At 33.5% G+C, this 24984-nt stretch overlaps 2 protein-coding genes across 2 annotated transcripts in view; both read left to right on the top strand.

Moving 5' to 3' along the window:
- The window catches only part of LOC144446975 (deoxynucleoside triphosphate triphosphohydrolase SAMHD1-like), a 367634-nt gene that overhangs the window by 190823 nt on the left and 151827 nt on the right, over positions 1–24984 (top strand). The window lies entirely within an intron of this gene.
- Positions 1–24984, top strand: part of LOC144446743 (alpha-1,6-mannosyl-glycoprotein 2-beta-N-acetylglucosaminyltransferase-like) — a 45104-nt gene that overhangs the window by 10115 nt on the left and 10005 nt on the right. Inside the window, exons 2-4 of the mRNA XM_078136568.1 lie at positions 8473–8570; positions 21519–21618; positions 22026–22156. Coding sequence (XP_077992694.1) covers positions 8473–8570; positions 21519–21618; positions 22026–22156 — 329 coding nt within the window. The remainder of the gene's footprint in view (positions 1–8472; positions 8571–21518; positions 21619–22025; positions 22157–24984) is intronic.

Here is a 24984-nt window from a genome sequence, read left to right as displayed (position 1 = left end):
TCTGGATACAAAATGTAGGCATACATGTAGATGTGTACTGGGGTAGAACTAACAGCTTTATATATTATACAAAATGTACAATATACATATGGTATGTACATATGCACTGTGAAAAGGGTGGGAAGTATCCTCCGTATCAGTACATTCTGAAGATATTTCACTTTTGTTGGGCTTTGCCTTTCAGTTAAAAATGCTTTAAAATAAATTAGCACGTTGTTAGACACTAGTTCAGAAACTCAGCAGTGATTATCTCCAAGCTAGAATCACAGACTAGACTGAGCAGTAACCAGTCATCCATACACCAAGTTGGCTTCAGGGTGTATGAGTCATTCTATGTACTTTAACATCTATTACCATTCCTTACTGTGAAAGGTTATGGTTATAATGCATTGTTCCGTTGAGCTCATTGAGAACAATTTTCGAAATGAGAGTAATGGCTAGATATTTTATGCCATGGGAACACTACTGTAATGAGTAAGCTGTGCAGATAATGGAGGCATAAAATTTGTGTCATAATCCGAATTTAACCGTGTTAACCATACAGACTAATGAATGGGATGTGTTTGATGTATTGCCTATCTGTAACCCTGTTTTGCCCTTTAATAGTGCTGACGACATAAGTGGGTTGTCCTGAGATCAAATGGCTTTCATTTGTAGCACAATACAGACATGAATGCAACACTGCAAACAAAAGGCTTGCATAATCTATTTTACCTAGGTAGGAAAGATCAAACATCAAATTTTCAAAATGGAATGAAAGAAAATCATAATTTATTAGATTTTAGAATTGGTATGGAGCAGCAGTGCTCATGTCAATAATTTCACTTTCCTGCCTTCACTTAATCATGAATTGAAATTCGTAGAAAATACATACATGTACCACCACTTTCTGAAAAAAATGGCAGAAAATTGAACGCTTCCTAAAAATAGATTGCTCATTAACCATTTGAAGGTGAAAGTACCCCTACATGTACCGGTACGTGTATGAGTGATTCACTTGGTATTTATAAATGTTGACTCGTAGGTTCATGTATGGTTGAATTTAAAGTGTTGTATGAAATTTGTCCTTGATATCAACATACTGTTCAGAAATTTTAAAGTACATGTATTTATCACATCAAAACATCTGTTCTGTCTGGTTTATACAATTTTATAGTGATTCTACTGATACTCGTGATGTAAATTTAGTTGTTGTCTTATCTCTTTGTTTCACCTTTATTGTTCTAATACCCATCGATGAAGAAAAGATTTCTGTGTGGGCTTTTAGTCTGAAAAGAAAAACAACACATCAGATGATGTGTACTCAAGCCATTATGGGCCATTCAGGCACTTCACTTATCATTGCCTGACTGCTCTTACTAATAACATCAACGTCCCAATCTGTAAGTGGCTAACAAAGTGTGCCATTTAGTCGATAACTATGGTATAAGCTATACACGATACACTTTATATAAATGCAAAAGGTACTGGAGTTGAGTGCATGCATGCATGGACTCAACCAATCTGTTTTAGTTTGCCCCTTGATTTTTTTGCTAGTAACTGTACATGTATACAGAGTGATCTGACTAAATAATTTGTTACACTGTATATAGGTTTAGGCTGAATGCACCAACACGATAAGTAGCTGTCAGTCAATTTTTATTTCAATTTACGTAAGTAATTAAGTTATTAATAATACACAAAAGATTTCTTCTCAAATCTATTATGTGAGACCAGTGTTATTATTATTTCATGAATTGTATTCACATAGTAAAAGCCATAATGATCATATATGAATTACTAAATTATTAAATACTAAAATGAACATTGTACATACAGAGATAAGGAATGAAGTGTAATATTGAAGTGTAATTATTAATTTATATCACTATTTCTACTTGCAAGGACATGTGGGTAGTACAAAATCATGATACATATAAGTAACTGTACTGTGTTCATAGTCTAGTAACTATATGTGTAGTCCTTTTCTTTGATCTCTCTCTCCACATCGAGTCAAATGGACAAATTGTACCGAAAGCTAAATCTCCTGCTTGGGAAAGGGTGAACAGCGCATGCCAGTAGTAATCTATCACACATTGATCAGTTTATTACAAACTTAACCTCCAGCTTGAAAGTAAGTCATGTGGGGATGAAATAACGTCATCACATTTATATTAATGCTACAACAGCACTAACGCTGTCAGTGGTAAGAACAGAATGCTGTGCAAGAGAAATCCATTTGACTATAATAATATGATGGATATGATTGTAGCATGTATAGATTCTATATTATGTCCATAACATCTACTCTACATTTTCTTAAATGGTATTGGCAAAGTGTGCCGTCAAAAATCTTGAAAGTCTTAGGCAAGAGCATGGTTACCAATTAAGTCTGCTAACATATTGTTCATTTGCTAACACATACATATACATTTAAAATTGGCTGAAATTGAATGCTGTTTGGACTTTTAAATTTGCCTACAGAGTCATTTATTGATTACAAGGTATATGTATTATTTAGTTATATAACCATCAACTCCTTGTGTAGTACTAGTAGCACTTGGAATGGTTGTATCAGAATTTAATCATTAAGAAGTAATCAGATTCATTATCAGAAGAAACTGGAGCAGTGCACACATATGAAATCAAATCAATGTAATGATTTTTTAATGGATCATGTCAGTGAAATTGAAGTGTGCATAGCAAAATTTAGTACAATGTAAATCATCTTTGGTTACAGGAAAATAAAACAGTGGGGCGTTTATGTGCTGTCTATGTTCATGAACTCTTGAACCCAATGAAATATGCTGATCTAAACTTAAACTTAAAAAAAAGCTTTTAAATCAAACCCAAGTTCTTACATCAGTGCTGTCATATCAGTGCAGCCAGTAGGCCTAATAAAAAAAAACTGTGTGGTTCCGATTACGCTCAATTTTAGAATAGGTGGGGCAAGTAGATTTTATATTTTATTTCATTATATATTTTTTTCTGTGTGAGTGTCTAGCTCAGGTTTTCCATTGTTTTCCAATGGTCTCTGTGTTGTTTATTTCTTCCTATCAGATGTACAGCCATTATAGATCAGGTTCTTCATCCACTGTTACTCGTGAGACTTCACAATTTTTGCGATTTTATTTTTTTTTTCTTGAATTTGTAAAAAAAAAAGAAGTTTAGGATTGGCAGTGAAAAGCGAGGTTGGGGTCAGGTAACTGGAACCAAACAATTATTTTTTTAGGCCTTAGGATTATATTTGATCATTCATCTGTTCCGGATTATCTAAATGTAGCTCTGCAAGATTGCAGGGTTTTTTGGGGGGCTTTTTTTTAGCTTGCTAAAGCCTGTGTATAGTTTTCCATGAAGTACAAGCTATAACTTGTCATTTTCCCAACAAATTATGAGCATTTGGCATTCTCCTAATAGATCATTTTCAGATCAGTTTACTTTCAACAATCTCAATTTACCAGGAATGGATACTACTGATGTGTTCTTCTTGACATTTAGATACCAATACCGTAAAGTTAATGTATTTACCATGTGGGAGTCAAAAATGTCAGTGATCAAATTCATAATTCATCATAAACATCCTCCTCATAAAAGGAACTCAGGAAGTGTATTTCATGAAAGTAAATGCTCATAGTATGCATAGATTAGTAGACATTACTTCTTACACCACACACCACATACTTGAAGTTTGTAAAATTCAGTGTTATCAAAAGCTTAAGAATGAAACTGCTTGACAAATCTATGTCATGATTGGAAATTGTATTGTTTTATCATGTTTACTTTGCAGTTGAAGCCCCAGTTACTGGAGTAAGCTTCTTTTTCATAGGTAAAATTTTGTGTTTGGACAGATATTACACTAAAAATTAGTTGCCAGTTATCCTATATGTTCACAGTTGATTAACTGGGGTATGAAGTTAATATGCTTCGAATCCGAGACGCCATCAATACACTGCAGTGAGCGTTTGTTGAAACAGATGTTAGATATTATGATTAAATAAGTAAAATATAAATCAAAACATTGTTTTACTTTCTTGTGCAATATGTGTCTTCATTTGTTGATATAATTGATTTGTGTGTTCGTATAGATTACCACAATGCCTAGGCACGTCATGTGGAAACGTTATTTGTATGCATGCTGCCTAAATCAATGCTATCCTGTATATGGCTATTGAGTACATGTCTGAAAACTGAAGCTCAACAAATTTTAATAATTCCTTCATTGTCACAATACAGGAATCTTTATTGGTCATAAAAACTGAACAGTGTTTATTAACAAAGATAAACCCTTATCTCATATATAACAGATATTATGGACATGGCTGTATCATAACATAAGTGATTTATCAACTGTATAGTATATGCACTATACTTTCTTCATAAAATCACCACTTTGAGCTCTCCCAATGATTCAATGAGCACATGTGTGCCATGATTATCAAAAGCAAAATTTTTACTCAGTTCAAGTGTTTATGTTCATATTGATTTCTCTTTGTACAGTATAATTTAACTTTCATTTCATTTCAAAGGAGGTGTGGGGAGAGTGAAAGTTGATCAAAATAAAAGAATTAGTGGGGGGGGGGGGGGGGGGTCTACCCAAAATAAAGGAATTCAATTTCTTTGTGTCAATATTTATCATCAATATTCCTGAGTAAAATTTGGCAAGTTAAAAGTACAGATGAAAGTCAACTATAAATAATAGACTTGTTCAAGTGGATGAGATTCCCCAGAATTTGTTTTTGAAATATACTACTGGAATGTAGTCAATTTAGTATATATTTTGTACTCTTATGTTTGTCTTTTGTGAGATTTTGTGACGTGAGTGGGATGGGTCTTCTTCCGAGATGTGAAGTCATGATGTTTATGAATGCATGACTTCAAAATATTGTCAGACTGGGCCCCTGATCTGATTGTGAGTCATAATTAATATTTTACGAAATTCGTCAAAGACAGGTGGTAACTCTAAGTCTGGGACAATATTGTGAAGTCAGGCATTGCCCATACCAACAGCAAAATGAGTGTCTATTTCAAAGATTACAAGAGTGATGTGTATCATGCAGTAATCAAGTGACCATACATTCAAAAACTTGACTCCCCTATGCCTAGCGACCATGACTATGCCCATAGTGATAGGCAAATGACTGCCTATTACAAAAATAACAATTGAGAATGTACATGAACAAAAATGTAGGTAGTCAAATGAACGATATTTAAAAAAACACACTTTACACCAGTATGCCTAGCAACCATGGGACCTGTAGGGATAGGGAAATGACAGTGCCTAGATACTACTGGCATGTAGTCAATTTAGTATAATTATATTTTGTATGCTTTCATTTGTCTTTTGTGAGATTTAAAGTCAGACGTTTGTGAGTTAGGGATACATGTAGACAAAGGACAGTGCATGTACAAAGATAGCAACAGTGATAGTGTAGGTAGCCAGTGAACATAGTATATTTTTGTGCTAAAAGTAGTCCCAAAATACAAATGTAGCTGATTTTGAAAATATATACTTCCATAATAAATATGATTTGGCATATATGTACATGTACATGTACATGGATATTAAAAGTAGTATCATTTTTTCCTGACACTATGAGTATCGCACAATATTTTTTAAAAATCATGCAGACAATATCTGAAGTCTATGACTCTGGATACAACTGAAATGGTACACAGAACTTGATCATATGAGAAAATGATCTCTAATACTTAATAGTATTAATTGGTCTTTCTAAATATATATTTGATGCTTGAATCATTCGGAATATTGTGATTAGTTTTCCTCTGTCCTGGGACAAATGTAAAATAGTTTGCTAATTACACCGACATGTTTACTTCCTATGTGAGCATAAGGCATGGGTCAGCGAAGTCAGTCTAGTGCGTAATTCTGAAAATGAAGTGTGATGATCTTTGATAAGAGCATAGTAGTCAAATGAAGGATGGCATTTCTCTCAATCATTGTTAGTATTTGATGATATTTCAATAACATATTTTGATCAGTGTATCGCATGTACATTCTCATAGGCCATACTGGGTTGTAATTTTTTACACACTCACAAACAGTACTCCTTAGGGAACACAAATTGTATGGCTATGAAGAGGCCCAGAGGTATATGACAATTTATTTATATGTATTTATGTACTGTATATATATGAAACTGTCAGCCGAGGGACATCATTGAGTGATATTGATTGACATTCAATATAAACGTATGTATGTCACTTGTGTATGAAACTAGTGTAGAGCCTATATGTATATCTGTGACTGTCAATCTCAAGATTTCTCTTTACCCTAACAAGAAATTATGAACCAAATGTTGCTCATGCAAATGAGTAAACCCCTAACTGTTAGAATGATGTAAAAAAAATGTCTAAGTACCATCATATATGAGCTGACAAATATGCCATATTTGGTCATTATGTAACTGCCCACAATAAAGCAAACTTATTATTGGTAAGAATTCTGTGATTGATAAGAAAGCCATCAAGATATTAATGACTGAAGGTGACACTGTTTAAATTTGACATTTCATCTTGAGCTAGACATGAGAAGAGATTTGATGCCACAAATAGCAAGTTATAGACTATATGAAAGAGTCTGCCAAGAGACATCATTGAGTGGTGTTGTACAACAAATCTGAAGATGTTTCAGGAAATTATTTAAATGTATTTACATGTAATACATGTACTTGTCCAACATTGCTTTTAGGATATAGCTGGATTTACATTTGTGATCAAATTAAGAAAAATATCACGGCATGATATTTTTCTTAATTTGACATCATGATGTCCAAGTCATGTTTTATTTAAAGTGAAGTGGCACTGAAACTGCTTCTGCTGTATGGTTTACTGTAGTGATAGCAGAAAATACATGATATACAATGTATGATTATACATAGCAAAGTATGAGCAACACCATGGGATTACTGTACACAGACACAATGTACACATTGTACATGTAACTGATATTCAGGCTAACATGTCCTGCAGGGGTGGATCAAATCTTCAGTGTTCTACATCAGTGGTATGCATATAGATACATTTGTATGAAAACATGTTTAAAAAAAAAAAAAAAAAAAAAAAAGATTATCTGCAATACCTTTTTTCTGTGCTGTACAAGTCAAATGTAATTGTTCTAGAGGCTGTTCAGTTGTGTTCAACTACAGGAGTAATATGTATTGATGAGGAAGAATTCCTCTATCCTCATTGATAATCAAGCAGTGAACATTGTTCGTCTTGAGATACCTATAAAAGTGTCTATGTTGAAACTTGTCTGCTGTAAACAGGAAAATATCATGAAAATGCTTCCTGATGGAGGGAAGTATCTTGAAAATATTTCCTGGTACATTGAGCGCATGAGATTTCCATAACATCCGTTTTCTCAACAGGTGTAAGTAATTCTTGATGTATAGCGATTCAATTGTAATGTCTTATTAATATGTACATGATGTATTCACCAATCTATAAATGTATTCGCAAAGTTACCGAGGTACATCACACATAGATCTGTTGTACTAGTTTCTGTCCAAGTTATCTCTTGAAATCAGAGAGATCAGTGTTTGACACGGTTCCATATTGTGCATGTGTGATTTAATTTTGAGATAGAGGATCATGTGATGTATTGTTTTTTTAAACACTTGTATCCACATCTGTAGGTGACAGCTTTTGTTGTTACAATCACATTATATAACAGCTTTCACCATATTAACAAAATAAACTGAGAAATCATGGCAAAATTGTGTCACTTTTAATGCTGAAAAATTTGTTCTGCTTTAACATCCAGAGCATCGCAAACTCCATGCACATTTACAGGTATATCAGTAATGTATTCGGTACTTATAGTACTAATAGTGGTGATGAATTAATGGCACACATTTTTAGAGGGCCTTTCATGCACATCATCACAGACACTATGTACAGAGCTACATATTGCATGTAGGTAAATGTAATGATATAATGGTTCATATAATGGTTCATATTTTAAACACTTTCCACGATGAATCATGTCGGAAATAGTATTATGTACAATTATTACTTCTGGCATAGCCCTTTTACTTCCTCAACTCCCTTTGGAGCAGGCCATTGTACATTTGTATTATGGATGTAAATTCATATGATTAAATCCTTCACAAAGCAACATTTGTCATATATGCTGCCATGTTCCCATTTTTTTATACTGTTGGGTTTAACAGGGACACAGTGGTGATTCAAACTGAAGAACTTCAGCTGTTCAGAAACAAATGGCAGTAGAAAGGGTTGAACTGACAATTTGCAGATACTAAGCTGACCACTCTAACCATTTGATCATCGTGACTCCATGCAAAATAAAAAAGTGATGTAACTAGATAGAGGTACTGCAAAGAATACAAATACAATATCAATAACATGCTTTTATCTAACTGTGCTCAGTACGTCCAATCATGTCCAAAATCTATACAGCTGATATTTTATGTATACCTCACCCAACTAAATGTTTACTGTCTTTTCTTCTAGGTTATTCAAATATTTTATCCATATTCTATTCAAGTATATAAAGATGAATTTCCAGGATTTCATCCTAATGATTGTCCCAGGGATATGCCCAAACCAAAGTAAGTATCTCAGTTTAATTAAAGTGCAAAATCATGCAGTGGTAAAATTGCTTTTGAATCTTTTTTTCGAGCATCTGAGCAGGAACACAGTATCAAGCATCTGAGCAGGAAGACAATATCATATCCTTTATACATTTGTACTTGCTTCACTGCATATTCTTGATGTGCTGCTCCATAGTTCATGTCACATTATGGGCAAGATGTGAAGAAATAGAAGGTGCATCACATTAATTGAAGCAGAAATGCCAAAATGATGCATCCATCCTGTGTGTGTGTGTGTGTGTGTGTGTGTGTGTGTGTGTGTGTGTGTGTGTGTGTGTGTCTGTCTGTCTGTCTGTCTGTCTGTCTGTCTGTCTGTGTCTGTCTGTCTGTCTGTATCTGTGTATGTTCTTGTGTGTCTGTGTGTCTGTGTGTCTGTGAAGTTTTAGTGTGCATGTTTGATCTGTACATGCATGTATATGTGCATGTGTATATATATGCTTGTGTGTGCCCAAGTGTATGTTTGTCAAAACTTTATCGCACAGTTAAATTTTGTATAGTCTTTCTTTGTTTGATTCTCCATCTGACATTAATAATACCCAATCGCTTCAGATAGTGACATCAGGTCCAGAGATACTCTACATATATACAGACTGCTCTAGCTTGCACATGATGAGAAAGTAACACCTGGATTTATACTCAAAACAATTAGTTTGATATATGGTCTAAACACAACAGAAATACATGTTGTATATACTGGAATAATTGATTTATGTGGAGTACATATATGGCATAAAACAGACACTTGACAGAAGAAGCATTGATCACTTTATAAAAGAATGGAGTCACAACCTGTAGATTGCTGATTTTGTTGACTGCCACAATAAATATGCAGACAGTATACATATAGGTGACACTCAATCATTTATCACTCACTACCTTTGTTTAATAGTCAGATACAAAGCTTTAAGCTAGCGCATAATTTGAAGATCAGAAACAGAGATCACTCCCCAGAGTATAATATGAATATATATGTATTCCGGAATAAAAATTTACAGACTGAGTCTATTACAATTGTGAACTGTGCATCTCTTTTCTTAAAGTAAGTGAATACTTTCTTTTCTTAAAAGTAAGTGAACACTTCAAGTTCAAGAAGATAGAAAGAAATCCAGATGTACAAATTATCATGTTTTGTACATATATGTTATTATCAATCTGGGTGATGATGAAAAAAATGGAAAATTTTGCTGTAGGGCGTATTATTATGACTTAATACATATTTGAAATTATATTATCATTTGTTATTAATTAGGATGCAGTAAATGACATTATCTTAATAACTACTTACATGACTATGATGTAAATGAAAGCATGGCATCCCATATGACCATATAGTAATTACGCTCAAGTAAAAGGCAATCTAGCTTATCTTGCCTGTGGTTAGTTTTAACATACGTATAGCGTGCACCTCAGTAATTATGTACGTGCCTGGGAAATTATAATCTTAAAATTGTGCTGTTACGTTGTTTTCAAGGAAACTCCAACCTAATCTCAGTTAAAATAAAAATCGAGGATCCTTGCACAAAGGTGTAAAAATGAAGCAATCCAATATGGCCACCCGAATACATGCTATAGACCTGTGGCCAGTTCCAAGATGCATTGCGCATCTCAGACTCTCCATACATTACAATGCCATGTGTTGTGTATGCGCTGAGGGGTTTGCACATGCTACTCAGGGGGATGGTTGTCACCTGACCGTAACCCTGTGTTCACCCGTAAAATCCCTCTCTGTCATTGATGGCGTTTAGTCTTTGTTCTATAAAATCACTCATAATCAAAGAGGACAACATGTCGTTTCATCATTCCTTGATGAAAATGTTATTTCAAACGTACTACAGACAAAACAAGACTAAATGTAACAACATAAGCGACATCATCTCATACATCTTGGAACCGGAAAATCGACTTGTTGAGAAAATACAGATTGTGTATTTTTTTGAAAATAAGATGATGTTCCCAAAAATTTCTTTCATCACTTCAAAAGGCCCAGGAACCAGCTTTCATATGACAAAGTTTGGAGAGATTTTCAGAAATTTGATTTGCAGGGAAATTATTCCCTGGGGGGGGGGGGGAGGGGGGGGGGGGTTACATTCTAAGAATTTAGATGTCATGACCCTCAAAATGTCAATATGTCACTTATTTTTGAACAGCATGGTATTGCTGGTATAACTTACATGTATAAGATTAAGAACATGCTTGTTATTTGGTCTTAAAAATAATCTTTTGCATTTCATCATTCATGTTCATAGTTTGACTGGAAGTACTGCAGTGTTTGTAAATGTGTTGTTCAAAATCTTTCAATTCTTCCTTTCATACATACATGTACGTGTACATCATGTGATGTCAAATTTGTTGTTACAGACAATGAAAAAGGTATGTGTACTTGTAAATGACGACTTGTAAGCTGATCAAAAACACAAACTCTTTAGAATTGAGATCTGCAAATCAATGAAATTTTTTCAGCAGATACAATGCTTTTTCATCTTTCAATCCTTAAACTCATAATTGTATGAAATCATCATGATTATAGTCAAACAATATTTGTATTGTAATTTGTAGCGTGTGTGTGAGTAGTACATGTAGGCTATACTTGTGCAATATTACTGCAAATGTTAGAGGTTTTTGAGATCAGCAAAGCGGAACCTTGACTTTTCTGATACGATAAATAAGTTAAAACCCTTGGGAGTTTACCATGCAATTGATCTTTCAAGGGTCATTACTTTATGCTGATGACATATTAGTTGGTACAATTACCTGTAGAGTTGAAATATCCACTATACATTATACTTTCCTTTTCACTGGATGTATCATACCTGATATTAAAAAATTATCAATAAATCATGTACGGTAGACATTTACAAATGAATACAAGGCCTCTTACTTTCATAGGTTTTCTATCTTTGAATTTGAAATCAGAGTCAAATGATATAACTGATACAGTGATAGCAATGATTGAAATGCATGTATTACCTAGAGAGCCATAATAATAATTTTGACCTCAGTGTAATAATTTTATGAAATGGATATGACATTGTTCGTATGCAAATGTATAATTTGCAGTACATTTATGTGAAAATATGGAAATAAAATTAATGAAAATATCCCGGTATATCATCGCCATAAACCACAGCCTCTTTTACGGCACCATCCCAAGACCCACCCACCATCAATCAAGAGGATATTTTGCAGTGTCGTGGCAGAAATATCAGCAGTGGTTTGCAAGAACGCGGTATTAAAGTGTTGTAGATGTATTGATACAAAATGATGTATAGAGACACACAAAATGTATTTCAATCAAACGTTGAAAATAATTGATGCTCAGGAATTCTTTATTGTACTATTTGATAAATGGGCAATTTCAAAATCTTTATAAATGGATTCTCCAATTTATTACATGTATGTTGGAAATATTAGCGTTTCATTTTTGTCAAAACAGAAAGTGGTTTCTTTTGATGTATGTATGTATGAGCCATCAATTATGTGTTTAAAATAGAAAATGTGAAGAAAAGAGAATTGTTTGATGTACCTGCTAAAATTTTGTGTACATGTAATCCACATACTACGCGTTTTCTTTTCCATTTCAAAATGTTGATTTGCAAAATGTGTTCTCAGGCGCTATTATCAATAATGTGTACATGTAGTACAAACAAAAATGATATTTTGTTGTCATGACCCCTTGTGTGTGTCTCAGTTTTACAGCTATAACTGAATTCTTTCCACATTAAATTTAACCATGTATGGTACTTCATTTATTTGCCACCATTACATTAGTGAACTAAGTCACAGTGTACATGTATAGAAAATTGTCTGCCTTGCTTTTAGAAATTGTTTTGTAGATGTCATTTGCGTATTGCTAACCTGTTCTGTCACAAGGTAGTATTTGGATTAATTAAACTGTCATACAGTGACCTTATCTTGGCAATAAATTCCATACAAATCATTCTTGAATGTTTATGTCATAGCCTTAGGCTTTACTTTTGAATCCCAAGAGTATACATTTATAAAATGATCAAATTAAAAATGTGTTCTGTAAGAAATGTGGATGAAAATATATTTATTTTGTACATTACTGTCTGCTATAATGTACACTTAGATATTATTCTCCCAATGATTTTCTTCCTTCAGCCATGAAAAATAGCAGTGACCTAAGGGGCCTTTGTCACTACAAGTTGACTGGCAAGGAGTGACAAAGGCCCCTTAGGTCACAAAAATTTTCCTGCTGAAAGAAGAAAAATATTGGAGAAATAACATAATTATACCAGCGCCAGTGATATCAAAGAAATATTGGGGAAAGTAATAGAAATTTTGAACGTTTTGAATCGTATTTCGAGTTTCTGAAATATCTTTTTGTTTATTAAAAATTCATCCCTGAGTTATTTTGTCTTCCTTGGAGAAAATTACAAAGTCTTGATGATCAGTACTTTTGGAAATGACATGTAACTGGAGGGTCTTTATGAGTTCTGATACTGTAGAGATGTTCCTTGATTCTGATTTTAAGTTCTCTTTTACCTCCCCTACATATATATAGTATTATCAACTAGCTGGAGTTACTGTATGATATTACATAATTTACAAATTAGATCACATTTTGTGCAGGAAATCACATACATGAGAGATTGTGAGTTGCATGTCAGTTATTCTATGAAGGTATGTGTCTTTCCGGTAATGGTTTGTTATAATATGGGTTTTTTTCGGAAAATCATGCTTCTTTACTTTCATACCTGCCAAAGTTCTCTTTAAGTCCTGTTTCAACTGGTGATAGTTTAATATTGTGGTTGGTCTGATAATTGTTTGTCTTACAAACTCATTTTTCAAGAACTGCAGAACCAGTGACATAGATACGAGTTGTCAAAAAACGTAGGACAACCTCCATATTTTCTGTTCAAAGACAATAACTTGGCTTGTGTGGTCACAATCTAGTTGCAATATGTGAATGTCCTCAGTAGCAAATGGGTGAACATTTCTAAGTAGACATTTACATATAACAGTCAAAATATTTTTAATGAAATTGAATTGAATCATGTATTGCATGCTTTGTAAAAGGCACAATTAAACAAAATTAATTAGTTGTTATGACTACAGGTACATTGTTAAAGATATAAAGAAAACTAATTTAGTCCACTCTAATTAAATGGTAGTGACAGTTAGTTGTAAAACAGAGCTAATTAGAAATGGTAAACAGAGGGCATTGATCTCCAGATAGACAGTAGTTTTATTTATGGTTACCTGTAGGTACATTTTTGTACATCCTATATGTACCTCAATAGTCTGGCTACATAGTACATGTTAATCCCATGACAGGCAGGTAGGATGGATTCTTGCATTGTCCCATTGTGGTGTATTTGTAAATCATACCTTGTTAATCCCAGGTAGGATGGATTCTTACATTGTTGTGGTATATTTGTACTTTCTACCTCAATATTCCTCCTGGCTATTGTAAAGTAACCACAGGTACATGTGTCATGGATTCTTGCATTGTCCCATTTGTGGTATATTTGTACATTCCACTGCAGTTTTCCTCTTGGCTATGCTAAAGTAACTACAGGTATCATGGATTCTTGCATTTTTCCCATTCATGGTATATTTATATATTCTACCTCAGTGTTCCTGGCTATTTTAAAAGTAATCACAGTGCCCATTGATTCTAGTATTTTTCCGTTGTGGTATATATGCTACAAGTAGCTTCGTGTTAATCACTCGGAAGTCATCAGCGCCATCAATTACAGTGATGACATCTGAGTGATTCAGATGAAAGCTACGTAGTTGCTTCAAAAAAGTAACTTCACTAAATTCCAAAGTATAAAAAATGGATTCAAGTATCAATTTCTATTCTACTATTTTTGTTTGGTGTTGGCTTGTACGTAAATGTTTGATGAAATACATATGATTGTTTTTATTATCCAATACAAATGCAAAACAATACAAAAAAAAATGCATATTATTTGGCTCTGTCGTCAACAAAGACTTACTTGTTAATTCCATTTAGCAATACTGAAATTTCAAACGTTACAGCTTTATGTATTTATTTTTTTCGCAGTGAAATACGGTAACTTTCAAGATATTAATTCTTTGTACATGTTGATACATCATCACAAAATAGTTACTTCGTGAAAAGTTGTAATTTTCAGATCCTGGTGAACTACCCATTAAATGATTTACTAGGTGAAGACATCTCTAGGTGGTAATGTATATTGGCTTAAAAATAATCCATAAATTTAGCTGATAAGTGCTGACTGGAATTAAGAATTCAGTGTCACTTTTAGGAGGTATGATAGAAGTGGATGATTAATCACAGATTCTTTATATATTGATGGTTTGCAAACTCACCCATGAACACCCCGACTATCAACTATGTGCAAGTCTCTGCTCTGTGACATAAAGGATGTGTTTGTCGCATGTTTTGGTAAATATGTACAAATGTATTCTACCACATCAGTGTTTCCGTTACTTTTTTCTCCAATGTGTACTGCGTATGCATAGACCTACTCTCAGTACGTACTCTTGGAAAATGAATGCATACAGATGTAGTTTTACATAAAGAAAATTGAAATGATAGCATGAGAAATTTATATTTTGAGAGACCTGTTCTTTTATAGGAATAAAAGATTATCATTGTTCTGCCAGAGGGGTATTTGTGTGTACGCAAAAAGTACAAGTTGAGAAAAAAAGTTCATCCCAATATGTAGGATACATACAGAAATGAATGATATTCATGTGTACTGTATTATGTACATGTACATTTTGTATATGCATGTTTTTGAAGCTATCCCCCTTCCCTCTTGTCTGGATGTCTATTAAAACCAAAAACGATGAGGAATAACGCTAGATTTCATGTACCATACTTCATGAAAATGACATCGTTTTCTAACACTTTGACCTTTAGTAATCAAGATAAAGACCCTGTATAATACTTTCAATATGATTTCATTTATACCTTACTGTATTATATGACAATTGTGTGGATGAATGTTGAACACATGCTCATAGCTAAAAAAGCGTTCCCTCTCTTTCAATTTTCAAAGATGTGATACCTTTAGAAACATCCTTGTTGATAACATTGAAAAATACATGTGCTTGGTTTTGAACATGTATACATCTACCTGGTATTTTGTACAAGTATGTGTTCATGATTTCACTATGTTAGTTGTACATATATGTGTTCACTTGTGACCTCTTTGACACAACGTATGACCTGTGATCAGTTGTCAAAAGTGAGATGCAAACGTTGTTAGAATCAGTGTTTAATTTTAGATTTCCGATGTACATGTACATGTAGTAGTTTAACACCACATATTTCCTGTCTTAATACAAAGACAAAAAGAGTGTGTTGTTGTAACACTGTCTAACAGACATGCTCTTGAAAGTACAGACTACTCAATGAATGTTATGGAAAATTGTTTAATTTACTCCTTGAAATACATGCCTGGATGGGAAAAATGAAATTTATGAAATGACTATGAAGATCCATGAAAGTTTAGAATTTAATAATGAATTATATATTTTCTTTGTTATTATCAGTAGTGTATATGTTTTGATATATTAATGAGGTCATTAAAGATGAAAATGTGCGCTGTGGAAGTTTTGAATTATAAGTACCGTGTCATTTAATTATAGCAGCTATTAAAATGATCATATCATATCATATTACACATAATAGAAGAAATTTCATTATAGCTCAGTTTGTCCTTGATTCATGTATTAAATACTGGTTATTATAAACCTAAGTCACTATTATATCACATTGTATATTTTAGCTTGATTACTTACTGATAATATCTGTGTATAGTCATTTTAATCATGTATGTCCTATACATTTTTAGCAGAGATTGCCCGGCGTCTGTCTGTCTGTCTGTCTGTCTGTCTGTCTGTCTGTCTGTCTATCTGTCTGGCTATCTGTCTGTCTGTCTGTCTGTCTGTGTGTGTGTCGATGTGTGTGTGTGTGTGTGTGTGTGTGTGTGTGTGTGTGTGTGTGTGTGTGTGTGTGTGTGTGTGTGTGTGTGTGTGTGTGTGTGTTGTGTGTAAACAACTTAAAGTCAAAAACCACTGAACTGATTGCCATGATATTTGATGGGTCCATTACCTTGGGTGTCTAGTTGGGAAATTGTTCAAATCAAAATGATCTTACCACCGGTTTGTGATTTGGGTAAAAAAATGTGATTTTTGGTCAAAAAACTTAAACTCAAAAACTACTGGGCAGATTGGGCAATATTAAAGACAACCAAGAAAGTTAAACCTGTTGCATTGGTATGACTTGGTTCCAAATTGATTTTAAAAATATAAAGAAGTACAAAACCTTGTAGACACATCACTTTAAAGTTTGATTAGGATGTTGCTATACACTTCCAACATAGGATGGCTGGATTATGATGATGGAAATTAGGTATGAAAATTTTGTTTTGGTTGCAACTTTAAATCTTCAAAAAATTATATCTATCATTGTCCTGAACATGAAGTTGTGCGACAACGCAATATTTGCGGCTATTTTTAAATATAAAAGGACCTTATTGTTATACCTAAATACAAAACGTATGGTGTTCTCTAACAATACAAATGTATGTGAATTTGACAGTAAAATATAGTTACTTTGGAATGGTATGAAGTTTCGATCCATCTACAACAGATCACAGTTCATAGGAGATGGATCAAAATGTTACATTCGTTTCTAATTACCATTCCAAACAAACAGTATATTATTTTACTGTACTATTGATTCTTGGAACATGAGCAATATAATATCCAGTGTTTGAATGAATTTCCTGCAAACTTCAATAATGAAGCATGATAGAAAGATGTCAAGCATGGCTGCCTGGGTAGCAAGGATAATATTAGCACTGTGCTTCCCTTGTAGTGGGGAGAACACTGTACTACAACATGCCAACATGTACATCATTGGTTTTGTTATACTTCAGATACTGTATGCATCAATACATTGAAAGTCAACATTTTTAAAAAGTTTTTTTTTTAGTTTTTCATAAATTACGGTTTTGTCAATAATGCCATAATATTTACTTGATTCAGCTGGAAAACACTTGTATCAACAATCATACAGGTTATGTCACTAAATACATATGTGCTTGTCTCCGACTTGTATTTGCAAGACTCCTTATATCAATCATACATTGTATTTTCCTGAAATGCATGAAGGCAATGTATTAAAAATACATGAAAGGGAAAGGTAATTTTCATTCAAATTGAACTCCGTAATGATAAAACATCTGACACCGACATGCTGTCCATGAATCATTGAATGATGAAGGATAAAAAAGTATAGATTTATTGAATTAAACACAAAAAATATTAAGCATATACATGTACATGTACATGTAGTTCATTTTCAAAAACACTGTATAAGCACCTATATACTTCCATTACAGTTCACAGTACATTTATGTTACACCTATGTACTAAAATACATATGTGAATATTATCAAAGATGACAAGGATAGGATGTTAAAGTTTATCATACATGTAATTCCTTGCCTTTAATACTGTAAATATTAGCATGCCAATAAATTGTTTGAATGTATATGTAAGGATTATCTTTCCTTTGATTACTACATAGTTCTATTTGATGTTTCAATGAATGTTGTCAAAGCTGGTGATACTATCATAAATGTCATTAGATAATAATGGTGATGAGATGATACATTTTATTACAATAATACCATTTGCCTGTCTATACATCTTTTTGTTTTTATGCCAATGATGTTTCTTTTCAGAATGATACAATTTAATTTGTATAGGATCTTGAGGGATTGTCTTTGGTACATCCAGAAATAGGTTTGGTGGATGTGATATCAGACATCACAGGTGGTGCAGTTTTTAAGATCATATAGATTAGTTTTTCATAATCTGTCTGTGCAATCTCACTATACAATTATATATTATTCCCCGATATTTTTCTGTGTTCAGCCGAGAAGATATGAGTGACCTAAGAGGCCTTGTCACTACTCAAGTCGTCTAGTGACTCATAGTGACAAAGCCCATAGGTCATGATTATTTTCCATCTGAATAAAGAAAAATATTGCAGCGTAATGTAATTATACCTGAACATAATTTATTTAAAATCCGGGGAAAATAATGGTGATTTTGAACATTTTGACACATATGTTTTTTTTTATACATGTATTGAGCACAGCAGTGATGAAGACACAGGTTGGCATAATGCGGAATGATTAGACTATATATTCCATATTTCTGTTCAAAGGCAATATTTTGGCTTGTGCATGGTATACATTTGTAATAATATGCTCCTTTCATGGATATTCATTGTGCAAGTCAGTTTTAGTGCTTGAAATCGATATATATGATCAAAAACACTGCATTAATACCGAGTACACACAAAACGTGTTTCCTAGCATATGGATACATGAATATGATTTTATACATGTATTGATTTCCAAGGATAGCTGTTATCTTTCTTTTTGTGGAAAATGTGGAAATGGTGGCAAGTGCTTGAATTACTTGCATAAAATCCATGAAAACACCACTTTTGAAATTTGTATTGTATTTACCAGTATATCATGATTGTACTATACATGTACACACAACATACAACACTGTATTTTAATTTGTACGGTTATTACTAAATGTAAATCATAGTACGGTATGGGTTTAACCCACCAGCAATATTGTATTCATAGAATGAAACCAAGTTTTCTTTTCCCTAATAAATTGATTCTATATTTAGGTATAATAGAGTTCATAGAATAGAATTGAAAGGGCTAAATCTATCAAGTCGAACAACATACTTCTTAAGTGTACTATGCATAGGGTACATGTGTATATACTACATGTACATGTAGGTATATGTAAATGTGTACGTGGCAGTACTAGTGATAAAGCTTATGAATTTAGACTTCTGAGCCTTTCTGTTAGTCATCGTGGCTTTTAATAAGTGTTTAGGTCCTTGTGAGAAAGACTGAAGTACTGTATTGACTTCAGTCTTTCTCACAAGGACCTAAACTGTACAGCCCAGCATAAGTACATGTATACATACACAGTGGAATACCGTACTCAGTTTGTGGAACATGTCAGGGGTAATAAATATTAAGTTATTTACCTGAACTGACACAGAAAAGGACACAAGTTTGTATTTATAGGGTTAGAGATGTTAGAAACTACAAGTAGATGGTTTGTCAGTGAACAAGACACAGTTTCTGCATATGTCAGATAAAATCAGGATTGGCTTTACATAGAGAAAGCCAGTTTCAGGATACTAAAACAACAGAAAAACCAAGGAAACCTAGCCTTATAACAAAACCATTACAAGTATAAGTAGCTGCTTATGTCTTGGTTGATGTAATACTGGTTTCTTGATTTACATGTACATGTAGTACACTGTGAAGTGGCTCTTTCTTGGGTGTACGTCATCTGAGTCATCTACAATAAGTGGTTTGTACATATAACTCTGCTTTCTAAAACTAGTATTGCAAGATTTGAATTGTTCCTTAGATTTAGTATTTGAAGGAAGGAGGTAATATGTCAGCTATGTATCCATTTTATTCAAGTTGATGTGTGCATATTTGAAATGAAATGAGATGTCAAGAAATATCTGCTCATTTATTTCTTGTATTTAATTCATCTGTACCATCAAATATGAAGGAAGTGAGTGATCAATGACTGACTTCTAGATGTATGACATGCTTTCTACTTTCATTTGTGTGCATAATTCATAATTTTAGTTTCAATTTTTCATTTTTTATGTACTGACCATACTGTACCTGTATGGATTCACTTAATTGGTACATTCATTGACCATATGGCCAGGAAATTATGAAACCTTGTTCATGACCTTCCAAAATATTCCAGTAAACGATAGCCATTAATTTTAGAAAACATTGATACTTTCTGATATATGTATGCATAATACTGACTGTCTGAACAATGTTATTATATATTTAAATTATCAGATACAACATTAATGCCATACATACACATAGGTGTAGAATTGACCACCTAAATGGCTTCACTCATAAATGAAGAGATTGAAAAAAAAGCTTTCAGATTTTGATGAGAGGTTAAGTCCCCAGGTGATACTTCGTACTACCTATGTAGGATTACAAGATCTGTTTGAACTATTCCAGTACATACATGTATAAAAACTGCCGACTTTTCAAGAGGTCCATCTATCAAATGACTCACATTAAAAGGGTCTCTAGGGGTTGCCTGGATTTCCATTCAGATCAACAGATAAGATTGGTTTAATCTGATTAAAATGTATGGCTGTAATATGTACGACTGAAACAAATAGACATTTAGCAAAAGAGACATGTCGTGATAGGAAAAATGTGTCACTCTTCCTGACCAACATTAATAGCTTTTACAAGGTATATAATGGAAGAAAAGTCATTCTTGCAAACCAGAGCTGATATTTTTTACACATCTCGGACTGTGCCATAAAAGAGGCTGTGGTTTACAACAATGAAAAAAAAATATGTTCGTTTCAAATGCCATTTGCAAGATTTTCTAGGACAGTTATGGTTCATGGTTTGAATATTTGATGGTTAGAGGACACTAACATTGATAGAAAGTGTAGTCTACATTGTGATCTATGATGTGGTAAAATACAAGGTCATCAGACACACTGTCAGTTTCAATTCCGTTGACTACAGAAGTTACCAATGAGTTATGGTTCTGTATTTCGTTTACTCTTTGAAAAAGGAAATTGTGCAGTATCATGATTTCAATTTCACTTCACTCTAGATTCACCTCAACATGCTGGCAAAGTATTGAATACAGTACTTCAAAAATACATTCACATGTATTTGTAAAATCATATTTTTGTACATGTATGTACAAATACAGTATGTAGTAAACATAAGATTCTGCTATGGGAGAAAGCTAATCACTAAATTTTTGGAAACCCTTCAGTTTTCATTTGTTTTGTTTTCTATGTGTGTTTTTCAGAGCTGAAGGTGTGAAATGTAATAATTGGGAGCATCCTGATCAGTATGGACACTACAGGGAACCTCGGTATACAATGACCAAACATCATTGGTGGTGGAAGGTAAGAACAAAGTTTTCTGACTGGTGCATGCGTGAGACGGGGAAACAACCCAGTTTGGTAGGTTATAATAGGGGTGTATAAACATATTATTATGTAAACACATATAATGTGTTTATACATCCCTGGTTATATCAAAGACTCAGTACAGAGTACATACAGCATGCCAGTACAATTGTACAAGATATATACCAGCTTACGAAATTGATTTATACTGGCTTATGAAATTAAATCTCACAGAACACTACTACGAATGTATAAGGCACTGGAGTTCTTGGAGCAGAATGGCCACTCAAGCCGTCATGCCCATAGAGTACACACATTTAAATATCAGGAAAAGTCCTCAGACATATAGTGTTATGTCAAGTTTGTCTCACATATAAAATATGTTTCATTTTTGGTCTTTTCAGCTTCAACACGTCTTTACAGGGTTACAGGCCACAGCTAATCATGATGGCTTGGTTTTGTTACTAGAGGAAGATCATTATGTCGTTCCAGATTTTTTATCCACCTTAAAAGATATGTACACTTTTAAAAAAAGGTGAGTAAAATCTGTCTTTATTCTGTAAATTGTAGCTACATGTATAGATTAAGTATCAAAACTTTTTTGTAATGATTCAAGTCTGTTTTAGCAAATTAGCAAACTTCTATGTGGGCAGGCTGGCATTGAATGGACACTGTCTGTAGCTTGTGGTATTTGGTGGTTACATTTAGTTTGATACAATGATAGTAATAATTCTTATACTTGATAAGCTATAATACCTCAGACCGCCACCAAACAAAGTGGTATGAGATTATGCTCACAGGTGTTTCTGATCTTGAATTGTACATTTTTGGGTACTTCCACTGTTTACACAATCTTGATTACAGGATTGTATTCTATCCACACAACAAAGCAGTGCTATCACCCTTTTATGTTACCTACCACATACAACAACTTAGTTTGTACCTATCTTTAAGTAAAGCCGAAACTTCAATTGCCGCTTTGTAACCACCTCTATCACCATGTGTTTGCTCAGGTTCACGCTTATTATGAATGAACCTGAGAAAATGCATGGTGATAGAGGGGGTTACTTAAACAGGTGACTTTCAGTGTGGACGTGTTTAGTACAAAGTTTTGACATCAGTTACAGACTGCACAGATAGTTCGATTGATAAAATTTACCGAATGAATTCCCAACATGATCCATCAGACCTTCCATGGTACCATGATTCAATTTATTGTGGTTGATTACATCCCAGACTGTTTATATTTGACAATATGCTCCACTCTCTCTTATGGCTTATTTCTATGTAATAGATATATTAAAAGTGTAATAGAATTCTGTCATGTATCTTTTGTGTGTGTGTGTGTGTGTGTGTGTGTGTGTGTGTGTGTGTGTGTGTGTGTGTGCCTATACATATTACAATTGCATAGCAGATATGACCTTACTGCACTGACACAACAGTGTGTAATACACATGTTTTGATAGAAAATTTTCACTATTAGTATTAAACATATCCTAGGAAAATAGTTTATTTCTCGTTGACTGTACATGTTCTTGGCTGAACAGTGAGAGAATTTTATGTCCAAATTTTGTGAACATATTTAATTTCAGTATTCATGGCAATCTATCTGAATTACTATTGGAACCCCTCGTTACTGAAATTAAAATTTGTAACATGATCTAAGTAATTGGATAATATCAAATTACATGTACATAATAAGTAGACAGTAGACTATGTCTGTTTTATAGGTGATTTTACTTCCATTTGTACTGAATAAAATTTACATAAAAAAGCTATAATTGATATTAATCATAGTACCAGTGCCAATCTTGTTGGTGATAGTATATAATGTTAACTCTTTTATCTGGGCCAATTGTATCATAGTATTAACTGATAATGATATTCTGTTTATCGCTATTTAAAACGAAAGGAGACCCATTACAAAAAGCTGTGGATCTGTGACAACGCATTTATGCCTGTGTTTCTGTATATAGAGACATGCAAATAAGCCTACGAATAGCCCAACATGTACATGTATATACTCATCTGTGGATTTTCATTATGTAGAGTGCATCGCTGTGTGCTAATTTGACATGCCCACTTTCTTTGTTTCTTTTATACGAAGGAAAAAGGAATACATGACAAAACAAATTACCAACAAACCACAAGAGTAACACAGACAACCAGAAACACCTATTATTTCAAAATAAGTAATTAGTGGCCACCATTTAGCATCTGCTAGGAATGTACATGTACTTGGTAAACACATGCCACTTCTTAGTCACAACAAAAAGAAAGCCTTAAGTTAAAAAAAAATTGATTTCAGTACTGTTATATGTATGCACTGTGGAGGACGGCTGGGGTAAGGAGTAGTAGTTCATATAATATTATCATATTGTGGTAAAAGATGGAGATTTTTTGATGGTTTCTGTTCATCTATAAAAAATAGAAGAAACATTCAGATTCACCATTTTAAATTGGCCTTGTAAACGAATGTATAAAATATCGTAAAATGGATACAAAAATAGAAAGATGAATAATATCCGTTGAACTTTTATGAGATGTGCTCACAAAAATATTACTGTGTTGGTAGATTGATTGTAGCTAGACTTTACAACCGTTGAACTGAACATTGTGTCAAGTGTGATGTGGGAAACTAAATTTTTTTTGTGTGTGGCCTTTATGCTATGAAAGGCGCTTTAAAGAGATGTTAGCATTTGTATCCTAGCAGCCACGTCTAAAGAGAACGCTCTCATTTCTTACACATTATATGAAATTAAATCTGTTAACATTATGTACTGGGGTAGAAAGACACAATACATGTAAACCTTTCTACAGAGTAATCTAGTGCGCAAAATTTACGATATAATCATCTCAAACTGTATTTCTGTGCTACATTACTTGTATATTGTAGGATGCGCGTAGAAGGAAAAATTCAATTTATTGATTCAGTTATTCACTGTCTGTGACATGTTATAAGATATTAATAAGATGACAGGGAGTTGATCAGTATATTATCAAATGCAAGATGAAACCAGGCTGTTCATTCATTAAAACCAAATAGTTGTTGAGCTGTCTCATATTTTCTGTAGTCAAATGATACAAGATAGTTGTAAATGTAAAATAAACCTGCACCAATCCATTTACGTGAATTATATCCATCAAAATAGTATTATAGTATTTAATCAGTGCAACGAAAGATGTCTTAAGGGTGGGGCGGGGCGGGGGGGGGGGTGGGGGGTGGGGGGTGTTATGCACAAAGGTCAAGTTAGAGCTCCCTGATGCTAGTATGGCTTCATGAAATCTTCACTGAAATCCAGATCTTGAATTAGATCTACACAAACATTTACCCGATTTGACTTTTTTTCAACCTTTCTGGAC

The sequence above is a fragment of the Glandiceps talaboti genome, chromosome 15, assembly GCF_964340395.1.
Source record: "Glandiceps talaboti chromosome 15, keGlaTala1.1, whole genome shotgun sequence".
Lineage (NCBI taxonomy): Eukaryota > Metazoa > Hemichordata > Enteropneusta > Spengelidae > Glandiceps > Glandiceps talaboti.
Note: the sequence above shows the minus strand (reverse complement) of the source record. Positions and strands in the feature narration are given on the sequence as shown.